Source organism: Stegodyphus dumicola, chromosome 10 (assembly GCF_044657685.1).
Source record: "Stegodyphus dumicola isolate Sdum_Otavi_A_Nest chromosome 10, ASM4465768v1".
Taxonomy (NCBI): domain Eukaryota; kingdom Metazoa; phylum Arthropoda; class Arachnida; order Araneae; family Eresidae; genus Stegodyphus; species Stegodyphus dumicola.
Genome location: NC_140777.1, coordinates 18,623,064 through 18,641,054, shown reverse-complemented (window position 1 = coordinate 18,641,054; position 17,991 = coordinate 18,623,064). Strand labels below are relative to the sequence as shown.

The window sequence follows — 17,991 nt, the reverse complement described above, 5'->3', positions numbered from 1 at the left end:
TTAAATGATATAAATTTTGTGCATTCTGAGTTATAATATGAACGAAATATAATACTGTTAAGTGAACATAGCGCCAGAGTGTCGCTATGGTAAACAAAGTGAATTTTAAAGAATGCATTTATTCTATTGTGGTTTATGCGCTGTCGGCGAAGTAGGTTTAATTCAATCTAATAAGTTTAAATGAAATGCAAGAAAAAATGCGTATAATTTAATATTCCGTACAAGGAAGTCATGTGGTGTACATATCAGATTTTTTTAAAGCAAAAATAGATTAATGTGTAGATGAGGAGAAGAACATGGAAAAAGTCTGCAGAATGATTTCGCGAAAAACGCATCTGTTTTGCCATTTTAATGTATTATATAATCTTTATTTAAAAATTAAAATTTGTATTTTAACTTAAGTATGTTTTCTTTTGATACGCTGATTAAGTTTGCCGACTTGACGGTAATTATCGGAAGTCTGACAATCGTTTTAAGAGGAAGTTGCCAAAATCGACAGTTTGCAACCGATAAGTGGCTTTAGCCTTTTCCTTTGTAACGAATTCTTAATTTTCCTCAAGGTGGTTACGTTAATACGTAAATACGCATTAGTCATGTATGAAATGTTTAATTAATTTAATTAATCAGTCGAGGCAATAGTATAATTAATTACCTCAATCTCTGCCAAGATAGCTGGATCGATTTGTGCGCGTTGACTGCTAGCAACTTTTCTAACAACGGGAGCTTTCCACACGTGCTTTGCCGGAACAGTTGACACCCATTTTTCGGATTCTTCCACCTCTTCCTCATCGCTGGATTCTGAGGAGGAGGAGGACGACAAGTTATCCTCAATCCCGGATGTATTGAATCCATTACAGTCTTTGCTGATATCCAAGGAACTGCTGGCCTTTTTCTCTTCGAGGATATTGTCTTCGGACTTGATCCGTTTTGTGGATCCCCAAAGTTTCCTGCGAATACGGGAATCCATTAAGTTTCCTAAAAACTTGAACGGTCCTTTCCACGGTTTCGCATCCTTGGAGATGTTGACGTCTTCACAGCTAGCGTGGGAAGTTGATTTAATATTCACTAGAAATGGAAAAAGAAGCAGATGGCAATAAATAAGAAGAATATTCATCAAGCAAGTAGTTAATTGGCAGTAAAACATTTAGGCGAAGCGGACGACATACCGTTAAAAGGTCACATTGCTGTTTGGAATGTTAAGGTGACTGGACTGCCAAGCTTTAATTAAACGTAAACATTTTAAGTCGCTGGGCGTGGGGCATGGGGGTTGTGCAGCAACGAATGTTGAAAAACTATTTATTATCTTGGTATTAAAAATTTTGTGTAGGATTAGTACTAGTATAGGATGAATTAGTATTGCATAACATAATGCAGCGGTCTCAAAGTGTATGCAGGCCGAACCCACAAATTTGGAAATAGCTGACGGACCAGAATTAAGAAAAGCATTTAAAATTTTGCTTACTAAATATTTATTCAATCATATACAAACAATAGTAGTAATATTAGTAATAAAATATTGCAAAGATAAAAAAATTCAAATTTGTATTTATTTTTTGTATGAAATCTAGAGTTTGGTATCTTTAAAGTATTTCTGTTGGTTACATTTTGTTATCTGAATATAATGACAGTTAAATATTCAATATTAAATCCAGATGGTACAGCTGTAGCCTACTGCGGTACCGTAGGGCTCGGGTTCGAATCCTGGAGAAGGCATCGATGTTTGTAAGTGTATAGTGTCTGCGCGGTATGAAGGCACTCTCAATATGCGGCGAGCCGAAAGTCCTCTCGAGAGGTTGGTATCTAACACCTTTTTTAATTCTTAACTCTAGATTTATTAGATTTTTTTATGCTGTAGACTTGAAAAATGAGCAATCCTTCGCCAGGACTCGAACCTGGACCTCTCGAATACACGCCGAGTATGCCACCGTTACACTACGAAGGTACGCAGAAAGAAGGGAGAAAGGGACTCTGCAAAAAACAGGTGGGGGGGGCAGTTCTGTATCTCCCGCTCTACTGAGCCGATTGACGAAATTCAAATTGCGTTTTTCTCGTAAGCGCGACCTAGGATCTATATTAGATTTATATACAGCAATTATTCTAATATAGGTATTTTGACACAAAATCGGACTTTTCTAAAATGACATATCCGTTTTTTTTTCATATTTCGATTCTACTACTCAAATTTTGCCTAGATATTAAATTTTGTGATTTTTTGTAATTTTGGTGAGAAATTTACAGAGAAATTTTAAAATTTATCTTGGCGGATTTTTTTCAGTTTGCGCCAAGATTGGCGGAATTCTTAATTTATCGTAACCTTATTCACGTAATTCCTAAGAAGTTTTGAATAAAAAAAACTCTAATTTTTTCCAGATATGCTTAGAAGTACATCTACTTTAAGATGATGTTAAAATTTTTATAGGTTATAACACAAAAAGGTTTTCAAAAAATTTATGAAAAATATTTAAAAATACAAATTTTTAAAATGAATAATAAAAGATGTGCGAATTATATTTGGATGAAGCCTAAATTTCGAATTCTGGAAGAAGGAATCAAGTACGTTTAGTAAAAAAATAGATTTTCATAAATATATATCAAATTCAATTAACATTAAGGAGCTAAAATTTTGAGAGCTAATTTTTAGAAAACTTCTCGTGCGGTTTTTACAAAATTTGGCAGTTTGTCATAATTTGAGTCGTAGAATCGAAATATGGAAAACAACTGGCATGTCATTTCAGAAAGAGTCCGATTTTGTGTCGAAATACATATATTAAAACAATGCTATATATAAATCTAACACATATCCTAAGTCTCGTTTTCGGGACATGAAATACGCAAGTTGAACTTCGTCAATCGGACCAGTAGAACGGGAGATATAGAACTATCTCATTTTTTCTTTCTTTCTTTCTTTCTTTCTTTTTCTTTTCTTTTTTTTTCCCCTTTCTTTTTTTTTTTTTTTCGCAGTGTACTTACAAAAATTAATATTATTTGCATAATTAAGATTTTTCATAAGAATATACAAGTAAATAATTAATTTATAATTTAATCTTTTTTCGACCTCTTCTTTGAAAGATTGTCTTACTCTACTTTATGCATCTCTTTCTGCTCTCTAAAAAACGTTGCAATCAACTTGCTGCTCAGTAACTCCCTTCTGCCCAAGTAGTTAGATTGGTTTTCTGCTGCATTTACTACTCGGTATAGTTGGACCGTCTCAAACGCAACCTTGGTTGGCATTCTGCCAAAACACAATCTCTTCCAAAAGTGGCGTCATTACTTACTGCGACGTGAACAGTCACGTGAAAATCTTCTCTTCTTCAGAAAGAGAGAAGTTATATGCTCGAGGAAAAGAAAGTTCCCATCCTTCCACCTTGTTTTGAGAAGAATTCGATCCGAATGGCGCATGCGTGTTTGCACTCATGATCGCGGATGAGGCGGTCGGACTATAACAATTATAATGCCTCACAGCCATCGGTGTGATTAAATAGCAAATCCGAACAGCCATATCACACATCACATTAAAAACACTTCCGGAGGACAAAGGTTTAGGGCAGTTTTTCGCATTTGTCACGCGATACAAAATTTCCAAACACCCCGGGCCACTTCTGAGTTTTCATATAAAAAAAAAAAAAAAAAAAAAAGTGGCTCATTACGAGCATGGAGGTTACCAACGCAGAAGTCTTTCATAACCAATCAATGCTTGTATCTAACTAGCTGAGACGCTTACGTGGAAAGAAGGAAAAATGCGAGTATATTTCACTCAAAAAAATTATTTGTAAAGATTCGGTCCGGTATGAAATCCTGTGCAACGCCATTCTCATCTCTTTCTTACTCGATTTTGCGCTGAAATCGCATCAAAATCAAATTTAGCGTCGCTGACTGCCGTGCCGAAGTGCCCCGGAGAAGGCATGGATGTTTGTAAATGTATAGTGTCCATGCCACATGAGGGCACTCAAAATATGCGGCGAGCCGAACATCCTCTCGAGAGGTTGCTGGTAGGGAAAGAGCGGTGAGAGACCATCGGACCCGTCCCGCCAGGGTGCTCTCCACCAAAACTGGGCACGGAACTGAGCTAAATCGCGCTGTCACCTGCAAGGTGCTCAAGGCTGTTGCCAACGGGAGGCGTATCTTGGAATTTCGTTGGCTTGGGCTGACTTATAGCTCAGGCAAGTGAGCATTGGCAACAGCATCAACGTTTCTTCTCTATTTGAAAATGAAACAATAGACATGTCAATCATTTGATGACCATTTGAACAGATCCCAGTTTTGATTTATGTTTTAATTTTTTTTAAACTGTAATCGTAAATTAAAAAAAAAAAAAAAAATTCTACTTGGCGTTTCCTTCCATTGCGTCCTGTAAACAATAGGAGAATCGCTAAAGATTTAAAGATTGTCGCAACTCCGCCCACATGATACACTGCAAAAAACGGTACTTTTCCATTTTGCCGGCGCAAGCGATAAAGTCGCCGAAAATAGTACAACCGATACCAAACGAAATTTCCTTGCTGGTAATCATTTTCAAAACAAGTCGCAGCCATTTCTTATCATATTGATTGTTTCTTTCAATACTGGTATACAATTACATAGAATTTTTACCCAGATAGTTAAATTTTATACCTTTAAATTCATCCATTCTAATGAGAATGCACTAGCGAAGTAAAAGTACTGCGGTTTTACATAATTTTGGAGTAAGCTATTCGTACGAATTGAAATAATTCTTGCATTTAAACTTGTATTCCAAATTAAGATTTAACTTGAAATTAATGTTGATCATTACTGAGAGAATTAGATTTTTGTAGCGTAGTTTACGGGAGATGAGATCACTTGGGGTGACGTGACAAGGAACTGCGAATCAGGGTGTTGAAAGTATAGTAAATTCCATGAAAAAAAAGCACGAAAGCATAGTAAATTCTTAAATTAATGTCTTGTTACAAAATTTTAAGCAATATTAAAATGTTCATATCTTCAAAATAAAAATTTCTTAGAACTAACATTTGTTAAAATTTTTTATCCGTATACTGTGTGTTGTCGCCAATAAAGTCTGCTTGGCGAGATTTGCGCCGGCGAAACGGAAAAATACCCAAAAAACATTTTTAGGCCCTCGGCCACAACTATGTGTCCGCTTCTGTTCTAAAGATTCGCATCTTTTGATTTCAGACGTATGGTATTTTCAGATATTTAGCCGGGGTATCAGATATTTATAAAGGGCGGAGTTCATTTAAAATTTAATTTCAAATTACAGTATTTCAGGACTAAAGCAGCCACTTCGGTCTATAGCTAAAATTGGAAAATTAGTCGCCTAGTTTGGAATGAATAATCGCCAGATTTTTAACCTGAAACGGATTTGATTTTCAGACTGTTTTGTTTGCGATGTTGCAATTCCTGTAATGTTGTTGTGAATCCTCTGTTGCGATGTTGTGATCCTTGTGTTGCGATATTGTGATTCTTGTGTTGCGACGTTGTGATTATTGTGTTGCGACGTTGTGATTCTGCGTGATTTTCCTGTAAAACATAGCTTGATATTGTTCTATTGTTAATTATTTCCTTTTTAAATGCTGGCAACTTTAAACTTGCCGTCAATTTGAAATTCAGGTTCTTCGCGATTTTGTTCATTCTTTCGTCCTCTTCATTATTGATTTTCCCACTAAAATATAGATCATATTTAATTTATTATCAACTGAAAACGAAGCTGCGGTTTTCTTACAATAGCACGGACTTCGTATACTGAACTCAAATGGTAATTCCTAATTTCATCTCAGAGCATGGACTTTGTATACTAAGCAAAAGTGTAAAAATGACCACCTAATAAAATTACTTATAAGCTTTATAGGAGGGTTGGAACTTTAATAGTGGCAACTATTTATTTACAAGGAATACAAAAGTGATTCATGTCGCCATGTTTTACAGTCCTTCAATATAGTCGCCAGCATTGTGTACAACCGGTTTCCAACGATGTGGAAGTCGCAGAATACCTGTAGCAGCGCCTGTTTTGTTGATAGTTTGAATGGACCGGTCTACTGCCGCAAGAATCTCAGGAACAGTTTGGAAGCGAGTGCCACGAAGTGGTTCCTTCATCTTAGGAATTAAGTCATAGTCACAAGGGCTTAGATCTGAGGAGTATGGTGGATGGTAAAGCACTGCCCAGCCCCATCGCTTAAACAAATCAGTCACAACTTGCGCTCCATACAAGGACCCGTTTTTCGCGTCACTCCGCATGCGCGTGACATAGGCAGGACGAGTCTTTTTGCTGAGAGGTAAGGTAGGTATGTAGTTTACGTGTGGTATACGCGATATTCTTTGGTTTTGTTGCGTAGCGTTTTTTCAGCTGTGTTGCCACTATTAAAGTTTCAACCCTCGTATTTAAGCTGCGACAAATGTCTGGCAACGAAAAATGGCTGGCAAAACTTGGATTCATATTTATTAGAATTTATTTAGTGGCAATGTGTGTGATAAAAGAAAATGTTTGCAGTTTGTATGAATATTTACCAGCAGTTACCGAATTATAGTCTCCACAAATGTAAATAAATCTTATTCTTACATAAATAAATAAATATCACTTCAGGAAAATAAATGCTACTTATTATGCTTCCAATGTTGTGGTTTTTCGTTTTCTGAAGGTTGCCATAGTGCTTTTTAAAATTTCCCAAATGTCGCCTAAGTGCATGCGGTGGCGCTTTAATACTGAAATACCACATTATTAATTTAAATTTCAAACTTACATGATGACAACGATGCTACAGCCCTTAGTTCTCCAAACAGATGCCTCTTCCTGAGCTTCTCGGTTGGCGAAGACATCATATGGTAAACCTTCTTCTTGAGGCTATTCCTTCCTGAAGACTGGCTTAAAGTTTCACTGGAGGAATATATAGCTGGATGGGAAGAAGAAAGGTGAAGGGCTCCCGTGCTACCGAAATCGGTTCCGTAGTGTCTTAACATTCTTCGTCTTGCATAGTATGCATTTCGCTCCATCTTCTCTAACGTAGAACCCAAATCCTGTAACTCGTTGGACAGTTCAGACATTTGCTGACGATAGAACTGCCTGTCGTTCTCGGATTCTGGAACTGTCCTGCGAAGGTTGTTGAGCTGACGCTGTACCATATCTAGCTGTGAAAGAATACAATGTCTGGTATAAAACGAAGTGTAAAATTCAACAATGATCTGTTACTGACTAAACCGTCACCACGGAGAAAGGACACCCAGACCCAGCTTAAATTAGCCATACACGGTTAATCGCCCCAACCGATCAAAGGAAACATAACCCCCGGCCAACCCAAGAGGACATACAGTGGATGGACAAAAATATGGAAACACCTTGTGAAATGCATGTTTGAAAAGAAAGATTGATTTTAATGAAATATGTAGGTGGCACTGGCGTTTTGACTACTGACGCCACCTATACAACTTCGTAAATGTTCTAAACAGTTCGGAGTACTGTTATGTGAGGTTGTCATTTCATTATGTCAGAGTTAACAGATTTCGAACGTGGGCAAATTGTTGGAGTACGTATGGAAGGTGCTTCCGTAAGCAAGGTAGCCGAGGTGTTTAGTGTTTCAAGAGGTACTGTATCGAAGATTTATTCCGCATATTTGAAAAGCGGAAAAACATCATCTGCTAAATCACAGCGCGGACGAAAGTGTGTCCTGAGTGATCGTGACAGACGATCATTAAGGGCAATTGTGACGAAAAATAAGAAGACCACAGCTGCAAAAGTTACTGCTGAAAGGAATGTTGTGTTACCGAACCCTGTGAGTACCAAAACAATTAGAAGGAAGCTTCATAAACAGGGAATTGCTGGCCGTGCTGCAATTGAGAAGCCACTCATCAGTGATGCTAATGCCCGTAACAGGAAAAGGTGGTGTTTAAGTCATAAAGCCTGGACTATAGAGCAGTGGAAGCGAGTAATATGGTCTGACGAGTCTTCTTTCACATTGTTTCCCACTTCTGGCCGAGTTTACATCTAGAGAACGCCATCTCAAGCCTATAATACAGACTGCTTGTTGCCAAGAGTGAAACATGGCGGGGGTTCTATTATGGTTTGGGCAGCCATATCGTGGTTCTCCTAGCCCCATGATAACTGTGTCAGGGCACATCACTGCCAAGACTTATGTGAACATTTTGGCCGATCAAGTTCATCCCATGGTACAAACTTTGTTCCCCGATGGTGATGGTGTCTTCCAAGACGACAAAGCCCCTGTTCACACAGTTTACATTGTCCAGGACTGGTTTTCTGAGCACGAGGATGAGTTGTCCCATCTCCCCTGGCTACCACAGTCACCAGACCTGAATATTATCGAACGTTTGTGGTCTACATTGGAACGGAAAGTGCGTTCTCGTTATCCACCGCCAACATCGTTATCCGAACTTGCTACCGTTTTGCAGGAAGAATGGTATAATATTCCCTTGGCAAACATACAGGAACTGTATTTATCCATTCCGAGAAGACTGCAAGCTGTTTTGGATGCCAACGGGTTTCCTACACCATATTAAGCAAAGAAACGTGTTTTTTTAAAGGTGTTTCCATATTTTTGTCCAACCCCTGTATATGTACATACAGTCTGGGTTTACTTTCGCAAGTCACATATAGACGGCTGCGCATCCACCAGAAAAGATAGAAAGAACGACGTAGTCCGTCCCCTAGAGTTGACCAAGGGGAGTCAAACCCCTAAGGACAACCTTCCAACTCAACAGCCAAGGAACGGACAAAACAGTACCATTACGATCCCTGCCAAGACTGAACCCGTCCCCCGAATTAACAGCGGTTCTAATCCTGTGAAGACTGATTATATACCGTCCTGGCTGAGACCACATACAGAAGATCCTAGCCAGTAACTTCACAGAGTGCTCTGCGTCGATCTTCCGGAATACGGTAATTTCTAATGTCAAGCGGTTAAGGGAGTCCGAAGGAAAGCGCGTAAATGGGTAATTTAGTATACCCTTACTTTGCTCTTTGCGCAGGTCGGCAGACATGTTGGTGTTTGTGAGTGCTCTGATTAAAACCCTTATATTTTGGTGAGAAGTGATTCTATCTTTTCGAAAGTGTTTTATTTTGATTGTTGGTGTGTTCCGGTTCAAGTATTTATGCTTCTGACTGAAAGATGTTCATTATTTTAGAAGACTGAAGAATTTTAAATTTCGAAGCTTGCCGTACAGCTCATTAGCATAGGTAAGTAAGTTTTTATGCTGGTTTAGCTATTTAAAGACCGTGCAAATAACTTTAGTGACTGTGCTTTTATTGTATACACCTTTCTTTATACATATGCTTGTTTTTACGTTTTTGGGATTGATATTTTTAAAGTTGTGAACACTTTTATTTTCAAATACTACGATTAGGCTTAGCGTGGCGGACAAATGTTTATCTTTTGAGTTTTGCACCGGCACCAGGTATCTTTCAGCCGAGTGAAAAATTTTCTAATTGTACTTTCAATGAATCCAGAAGATACTAATCGATAATTTGATGCGCTGACCTGATTTGTTTTCGGCCCGTTGGTCGAGTTATTGAATTTATTGCATATTCTGCAGAACTTCGTTCCGAAGGATTTTTAATGTGTATCTTATTGAAATTATAAATTTTTGCTGCGATTTTTAGTAACTTTTAGATATTTTCAGAGTTTCTCGAAGAAATACAGTATTTCAACTGACATTGAGAGTTGTTTGTGTGTTTTTAGAGCTGTTTGTGTAATGTAAATATATGTATTAGAATTTTATTTGTCCCTTACCGTGGTTCTTAAGAAATAAAAATTTATAATTTAAATATGTCTTCTTTGAATGAAAAAGAGAGTTTTAATAGAAGTATTCGAGAGATAGACAAAGATATGCAAAAGGCTGATGTTTTAGGAGTAATTCAGGGTCTCTATGATACTATAGACGTTATGAAAGATAAACGATATAATCCATGACTTGTCTTCCGGACTGGCCTTTATAGCCAAATGGGTAGAGAAATGCTGTGTTAATGAATTGGATTTAGAGAATTCAAGACAAAAGGAGGAAGGAATTTGTATGAAATAAAGGATATAAAGAGTACGCTAAATTGTAGAGAGGAAAGAGGCTATGTTACTGAACAAGATGGGAATGGAGTAAGAGATAAAAGTTATAGTTAATGATGATTTGGAGAAGAGAGCTAAAAAAGAAAAAAGTAGGGATAATGAAATATTGTTAAGATCTGTTGATAAACAGAAAGATGTCTATGAAGAAATTTCTCATCAGTTAGACAGACACTAGTAAACTAGGTATAGGAGTCATAAATGTATTCACGAAAAAGAACGGTGACGTAGTTGTAAGATTAAAAGACAAATATGAAGTAGTGATTCTGGAAAAGGCTATGGGCAGAGTAGACTTTAAGGTACCCTTTGTATTATGGTGAAGTTGTTTGATTTATCGCCAAGTTGTTGTTTCATTTATGGTAGCCTGAGTAGTTGAATGTTATGGAAACCCTATCGTGACGTAATAGGGTGCATGATTCTGCGAAATTTTGAATCATGGGATGTTTTGTAAGCGTTTTTGTGGTGTTTGTTGGTTTGATTCTTTAGACGGTAGAATGGCCGAATGCAGTAAGATTAATTTGAAGTTTTTTTACGATTTAGAGCGAAAGGGAAAAAAACTTTAATTGACTGGTATATAAATGAAGGTTTACTTAGTAGCCATTGTAAGTGTCCTGTACGTAGGAAGGATATGCGTCTAGTCGAACATAAAATCCGTTTAGATGGATTTGAATGGATTTGTAGGAAGAAAGGTTCAGATGGTCACTATGTGAAGCGTTCGATCAGAAAGAGTACCTGGTTTGGAAAAAGTCATTTGAGTATGATTGATATTTTGATTTTTACGTGGCTCTGGGTGTACGAAGCGAACTCGAAAATCATGGTAAGTGAATATTTGCTTTTGGTAATGCTTAAATGTATAACATGTTTTCCCTTTTTATGTTATTTTATTGTTTGGTTTAAAATATATTTTATTGAGATTATGTATTTTTTGTTTGCCTATATTGTAGAATTTGGTGCTCCTTTGACTTTTTAAGTGAAAATATATCGATGTGTACATGGACAAAGTAAAGGGAGTGCGCAATGCAAGTTTGTGCAATTCTGGGATTTTTTTTTTCAAGTAAACATAGCTCGGCGTGTGTACATGGCTAAAGTTAAAAGAGCGCGCAATGCCATTTTTGTGCAATTCGGGGATTCTTTTTTAAGTGAAAATAGGTCAACGTGTACATGGATAAAGTCAAAGAAGTGCACAATGCTTTTTTTTTGTGCAATTCGGGGATTTTTTTTTTCAAGTGAAAATAAGTCGATGTGTACATGGATACCGAGTTTGTGCAATTGTTTGTCTTGTTATTCTGGCTTTGTGTAGCGGCGAATTTTGGCGCAAAAATCGCCGCTTCGCAAGCCAAAATAACGAGTCAAAGAATTGCACAAAATCGGTATCCATGTACCGCCCAAAATCGCCAAGTTTCGCCAAGAGGTACCCTAAACTATACTTTTACCCTCATATTATATTTCTGTAATTAGTTCTTGCTTCATCTTCCGTGTGTACATAACTTCTCTGGTTACAGACTTTCTCTTCTGTTGTTGAATCGGCAAACCCAGGGTCTATTTTCACTTTTATATATGTGTTTCTATCTAAAAGCCCTATCAACATACACTAGGATTTCCTAACGTTTCTGAATTCTAATATATTCCATTTTTTCCACAGTTTAATTTGAAATTAGTTCGTAAACTGTCTTTCGTAAGACCTTGTTAAAGAACTAATATAACCAGTACACTTTAGTGCTGTGGTCGCGAAACCCATGAAAGCTTCAGAGCTGCCATACCCTTTTTAAATCCTACTGTGAGCTATCCAAAAGAACCACTTTCTTCTTTATTTTTAAAAAATCTTATATTTATTCATTGCTTATAATCTTTCATTTCTAGTAAATTTGAAGTCAATTTAAATTAAACTGTACATAACAAATTGAAATTGAATTGTAAATAAGAAAGAAATTGAAGTATAGTTAGTAATAAATAACAAATGTAGTAACAGACATGTTTTATTAGACTGATTAACATTAATGAAGAGGATGGAATTCTTTTTTTTTTTTTTTTTTTTAAATTGTTGGGGAAGTAGGTTGTAGCTGCCATTTGAAAACAGTTGTTCAGGTATTCATCAGTGGGTTTATTTCTGTACAAATGTTTAGTGAATTTCATACTGGAAAAAGAAATCTCACACAGATATATAGAGCTGAACATTGCCTTCACTTTGAGACAAATCTGGACCAAAATGTGATATTTTTCTTAAGGAACAAGAGGCAAAATATTTTCATAGTTTCAAGAAAGCTATTTTATAGAAAAATAATTTTTGAAAAAAAAAAAAAAAAAAAAAAATCAGTGCCAGCGTCAGCTCAGTGGAGGAATCAAGGTTAGGCAACCGAAAATAGTTAACGTGATCTACCGAAGATGTTTCCGCGAGCTACAAGTAACTCGCGGTCGACGTTTTGGCGATCACTGCTTTAGTAAGTTCAGAAAAAAAAAAAAAAAAAAAAAAACTGCTACTAGAAATTGAACTTTAACCCTCTGACTGCTCAATTTGTGGACCGAAATCGCTTCCAAAATTGTGTATTTTTTCTTTTGCATATTTTAAATCTATATATATTGGAATATATATTGGAGAATTGAAAGATGCACTTTTTCCTTCCAGAAAATATTTTTTTATATAGATTTTTATCATGAGAAACTAAGTTGCCAGAAAAACGAATTTCAGATGTAAAAAAAAAAAAAAAAAAAAACTTTTTAAAATAAATTTCAGTCGAATTACAGTTAATTTCTATTTATTGCATAATATAAAAAAGTAAAATGTATAAAATTTAAGAAAATATAATGCGTTGAGGGGAAAAGTACCTTAGAAATGCAGTTTAGCATGATAGAGTTCAAAAACAGGGTTCAAGGCAAAGTCCAACTTCACAGTCTTTGCACCAGATTCAATAAATCGAATTAATAATCAATCTAATTATTAATCTAATCAATAAATTTAATTAATAATTCAATAATTTAATTAAATAATCAAGATAATCGCTGAACGTTTTATACCAGCTATTTCTGTAAGAAAAAAGCGGCAAAAAGTGAAGTTTGAGCGCTAATACCACGTTCCTTCAAATGCCGCAATTTAATGGACAACTAATGATATTTTTTGGCCAAAAACGTAAACTAAACGCCTAATACTGTATATAATGTATTTCAATAGTTAAACGGGGAAAAAACGGGATCCGATCCTCAATAAAGGAAGAAAAACATATGCCCGCGGAAAAAGCGGCATGAGCAAATTTTGCTACATTTGAGTTGCCCGTGGAAATAGCGGGGTGATCAGCCAGAGAGTTAACGAAGGCCAAATGCCTCTCCCCCCCTTGAAGACAGATTAATGCGAACCACATGAGATTTGGGTGAAATACAAATACACTCTTTCTTTGCTTTTATACATGGAGGTAAGAAACATCCATGCGTTTATACGAGGGAGTGGAAAGCGAAGGCAAATGTGGGAACGATGGTCAAAATCTATTTCCGGGAGTGATAAAATCGTCAAGCCTGTGTTCGGATAAGTCTACTTTGGGAACATCACGGAAGCTATAGTTTTCCAGTTATAAAATGTTTTAAGGGGACTCATACACCTTAAAACCCATAAGATGTTCGAATAGGTGACTGTTGCAAGAATTGGGATAAATTATTTATTTTAAAAGCAATTACTACGAACTTTTTACAGCTGACTACATAATATAGCTGCTTTCTGAAATAGTAATCAGAAAGTTTGTGTTGCCAAAAATATTTTTATAATTTAATCCGCTTTGTGACAACATTTTTCGTCATGTTTCCAACTTGCGCGCACAGTTTAAAACATTCTGTTTCATAATTTAATTCCATATTTAATATAAAGCTTTTATAACATTTGGAAACTACTGTGAACCTAAAATTCTAAAAATTTCATGTTAAATTTTTATTTTATCTTGAGTTAAGTTTATAAAATGAATTTTATTAACAAAATTTTTAATGTTTTCGTCCATAAAATTTTTCAATATTAAAATATTCATCAGATTGTTGGTTCAGTTAGAAAGAAGTGCCCATATAAAGAATTCCGTCCAATTTCAAGTATGTACCATTAGCCATTTTTAAAATATCATGCGCGCAAGGTGGAAACATGGCGAAATATTTTGTCACAAAGAGGATTAAATTACAAAAATGTTTGTGGCAACACAAACTTTCTGGTTACTATTTTCCAAAGCAGCTATATTATGTAGTCAGCTGTAAAATGTTGGAAGTAATTGCTTTAAAAATAAATAAAATATCCCAATTCTTGCAACAGTCACATATTCGAAGATCACAAGGGGTTTAAGGTGTATGAGTCCCCTTAAACGACTCGAATACTGTAGTATTGGCATTTTTAAATTAAAAAAAAAAAAATTAATTTTCTAAAAATTACGCAGTATAACTTTTTATACATTTTTCAAGTTATTGTACTTATGTTTAGGAAAATATTATATTGCTTATAAGGGAAAAAAAAAAACCTCGTTAAATGCCTGACTCCTGAATAACCAAACGAACAAACCTTTACCGAGATAATTTCGAAATTTTCCATTTTTGACATTATTTCAAATTTGTATTGAGGGGTTGGTTAATAAGTAAATTAGAAGAATATGCGTGGCTGATTTTTCTTCTGTGATGTTCTTTCGTGATTTACTAGCATTTTTAATTTACAATTTTATTTACGAATTGGCCATGTGCCAATACTGAAATCCTGTGCGTCTTTTTACGTTTTTGTGCGAAGCAAAGAAAGAACGTAATCGCGAAGAGCTTCGGTCATCATATTTTAACGGAAATGTCCATTTTAACTGTTCCCGAATCTATCTGGATTTTTTTTTTTTTTTTTTTTTTACCTTGACTTCTGTATGGACGGAATAAAAGGCTCTCATTTTCCAAAACGGATTGTAAATTGGTTTAAAAATGGATTCATAATGGATATTTTGTTGCGTCTGTATGTACGTTATATAGCTCAGAAAAATTAATTTTGAATTCTATTCTATTTCTGTTAATTTCACTTTTTTTTTATTTAAGAGTATATTATACATGAATATCTATTTTTATTTTATAATAGCTACTTTACTCACTCATCAAAAGCAAATTTAGTGGCGCCATCTATAGCTTATCCCTAACAACAAAACCTTCTTGAAATTAAAAAGTTTGGTTTTAAATGTACGCATATTTACTTTTTAATTCTCAAATAACCAGTATACAATATATCCATAAACTATTTCCAGACTAATAAACAAATTAAAAAGAAAATCATTATAAAAAAAGAGAGAATTCTCAAATGTGGAAAATTTGTTCAATTGCTTCTCGCTTTATCAGCTGAGAGCAGGTCCTTGAAATTGCCGCTTTTCTCGATATGCTTAAAAAATAACTTAAAAAAGTGTCAAAATGACATATAGAGAAATAATTTAAAACTCTACGTTTATTTTTGAAGAAAATCTTTAACTGCGATGTTTCAAAATTGCATTATTATTCTGCTTGCTTTTTTTTGTTCACAAAATCATCGAAGATATAGTGGAGGTTTAATTGATGTCCTCTTATATAAATAGTATAGAAATTGTTTTTAAATGCGAAGTAAACATATAGTTCTTAAATTATTTTATTTAGAAAACTCTTCTCACAACTAGCAACACTTCCAACAATTGCAAGAAAATTTCGCAGTTGTATTAGAATATTTGGAGCTTTGTTCTGAAGATGTATTTTAGAATAAACCACTTAAATTCAAAAGGATCGCCCTTCCGCTTCCCTGTTTGGTTTTAGCTAGAAATAACGGGAATAAAACTCTGAAATACTTCTTTCTTAACGAGGAGTTCTTTATTTAATGTAACTGTGATCATAATTTAGTTCATATTCGCAATTTACACTCAAAAGTTTTGAAGTCATAAAAAGATGTAACAAGCTGAAATCACATAGTCCATCTACAGCAAAAAAAGATTTTTCTTCTCCATTTAGCTCCACATGAAAATTTGTAATCTCATTATTTTCCATTTATATAATTTTGTATGTTTAAATATTAGTTTTCGCCGCCAAACACAATATTGTTTATAACATTTTTAACTCTAAAGTTGTTATAAAAATTTTAGTTTTTAAAGTGTCAGTAAACTTTCAAAATGATTTTCCAAGCGTTTACCACAAAGTATTCCTAATTTGAGAAGCATCTTTGCAATGACTAACTTAGTTATTTGAGATTAAAAGCAATAATGTTTTTGGTGGCGCCATCTGTCGGAACCAATACGAAGTATAAACTTTGGAAACTTTTTTTTTGCTAACATGTTTTACGAGACATCCGCGTTTATTGTTAATAATTCTATAATACTAATAAAGTAAAAAAGAATTAATATTTTAAGAGCGGATATAACTAATAAAATAGTTTGAATATTTATCTATATGTATTTAGTATTTCTTTATACGTCAACAAATCAGTAGTAATTTTGAACAACTGAAATTATTCGCGAAATAAATACTGTAGCAGAAAGATGTAAATAACAGATAAAGCATACTTTTAATTGCGTAGAAACTTTTCTATGCTTCAGCAACGTAGCTCTTCGCAGCGCTTCTTGTTGAGACAGGAAATTATTGATGTCTTGTCCATCTCCAATTTTGGCTTTATCGAATTTCTGTTGAAGACAGTCATAAAATATAAATTAACGTAATATCTGAAAATGTTCAGTGTTTATGACACATAAAATTCAAGAGAAAAATCATGAAATATTTAAAAACAGCATAATTTAGAAATTCCTGATAGGGTGCTAGCGGCTGCCGTATATATATATTTTTTTTTTTTTTCACATTCGCTGTAATATTCCTTTAAAAACTTATCGCCCGAGAGACCAGCCGTCTAAAAGAGGTATTAAAAAATCTGATGTGTACATCACATGACTTCCTTGTAAGGAATATTAAATTATACGCATTTTTTCTTTCATTTTATTTAAACTTATTAGATTAAACCTACTATGAATTAAACCTACTTCGCCGACAGCGCATAAACCACAATAGAATAAATGCATTCTTTAAAATTCACTTTGTTTACCATAGCGACACTCTGGCGCTAGGTTCACTTAACAGTATTATATTTCATTCATATTATAACTCAGAATGCACAAAATGTATATCATTTAAAGAATTATCTATTCGTTGCCACATGTTCTATTCAAATACTATAATAAAGCTAGAACTATGTATAAAAGAAATTAAGCAAACAATACAAAACAGAAACAGTTTTCACAGACGATTGAGTATTTCTCATTTAATTAATTCAGTTCTCACTTCGCGAGAAGGCAAAAATACATAAAAACTCAAAATATCTGTATTAAAAATTACGAAGTATTTCTCAAACGCTTATTTCCTCGAAAAAATTCCAGAAAGAATTAAGCATGATTTAATTGGCAATAATAAATGAATGCGTTATCTTTGTTGTTGCGAAGCTAAGTTTGTCTAGATAGGCAACAAATCCACTCGTCTCCTGTTTCAAATGTAAACATCAATGGCCGCCATTAAGAACAGGCTTAGCGGCAATTAAACAACTTTAAAATTGTTGATAATTCTAAAAATATTGCACACAGATTTACACAGATTAAGGCATAAAATCCTTAACCAGAAGATAAAAACAACATAATTCAATCATTTTTAAAGCAAAAAATGTACAATTTACAAACATATAAGAGTAAAGAAACTGAGATTACTGAGCCGGGTAATAGAGTGGATATGTATATAAATATATTTATATACGTTTGGTACGGCCGATTGCAACCAAAATACGAGGTGCACATCTACATGTTATAGCAGTCCTATATACAAAATTTCAACGTTCTGAGGCTACTCGTTTTTGAGTTATTCGAGATACGTACGTACATACGTTCGTACAGACGCCACGAAAAATTCTCTTCAGAATTAATTTTAAAGCAGTTTTATTATTTTTTTGAAGGAAAAGAGTCTTTTATTCTGTCCTTACGTACAG

General features: G+C 34.7%; 2 protein-coding genes across 7 annotated transcripts in view; one reads left to right on the top strand and one right to left on the bottom strand.

Annotated features, from left to right (window-relative positions):
* The window catches only part of LOC118181685 (uncharacterized), a 293,765-nt gene that overhangs the window by 81,112 nt on the left and 194,662 nt on the right, over positions 1 to 17,991 (top strand). Inside the window, exons 1-2 of one of the 3 annotated variants that reach the window (XR_015043301.1) lie at positions 8,955 to 9,003; positions 9,106 to 9,157. The exons of 1 other annotated variant lie outside the window; for it this stretch is intronic. The gene's annotated coding sequence lies outside the window, so the exon portion shown is untranslated. Of the gene's footprint in view, positions 1 to 8,936; positions 9,158 to 17,991 lie in introns of those variants that run through there. One more of the 3 variants, XR_015043300.1, reaches the window with a different exon arrangement.
* LOC118201692 (uncharacterized) overlaps positions 1 to 17,991 on the bottom strand; it is a 162,247-nt gene that overhangs the window by 22,265 nt on the left and 121,991 nt on the right. For all 4 annotated transcript variants that reach the window (XM_085824690.1, XM_085824687.1, XM_085824689.1 and 1 more), the window contains 3 exons: positions 16,535 to 16,651; positions 6,714 to 7,098; positions 653 to 1,065 (listed from right to left, as the gene is read on the bottom strand). In XM_085824690.1, the coding sequence (XP_085680816.1) occupies positions 653 to 1,065; positions 6,714 to 7,098; positions 16,535 to 16,651 (915 nt within the window). The remainder of the gene's footprint in view (positions 1 to 652; positions 1,066 to 6,713; positions 7,099 to 16,534; positions 16,652 to 17,991) is intronic.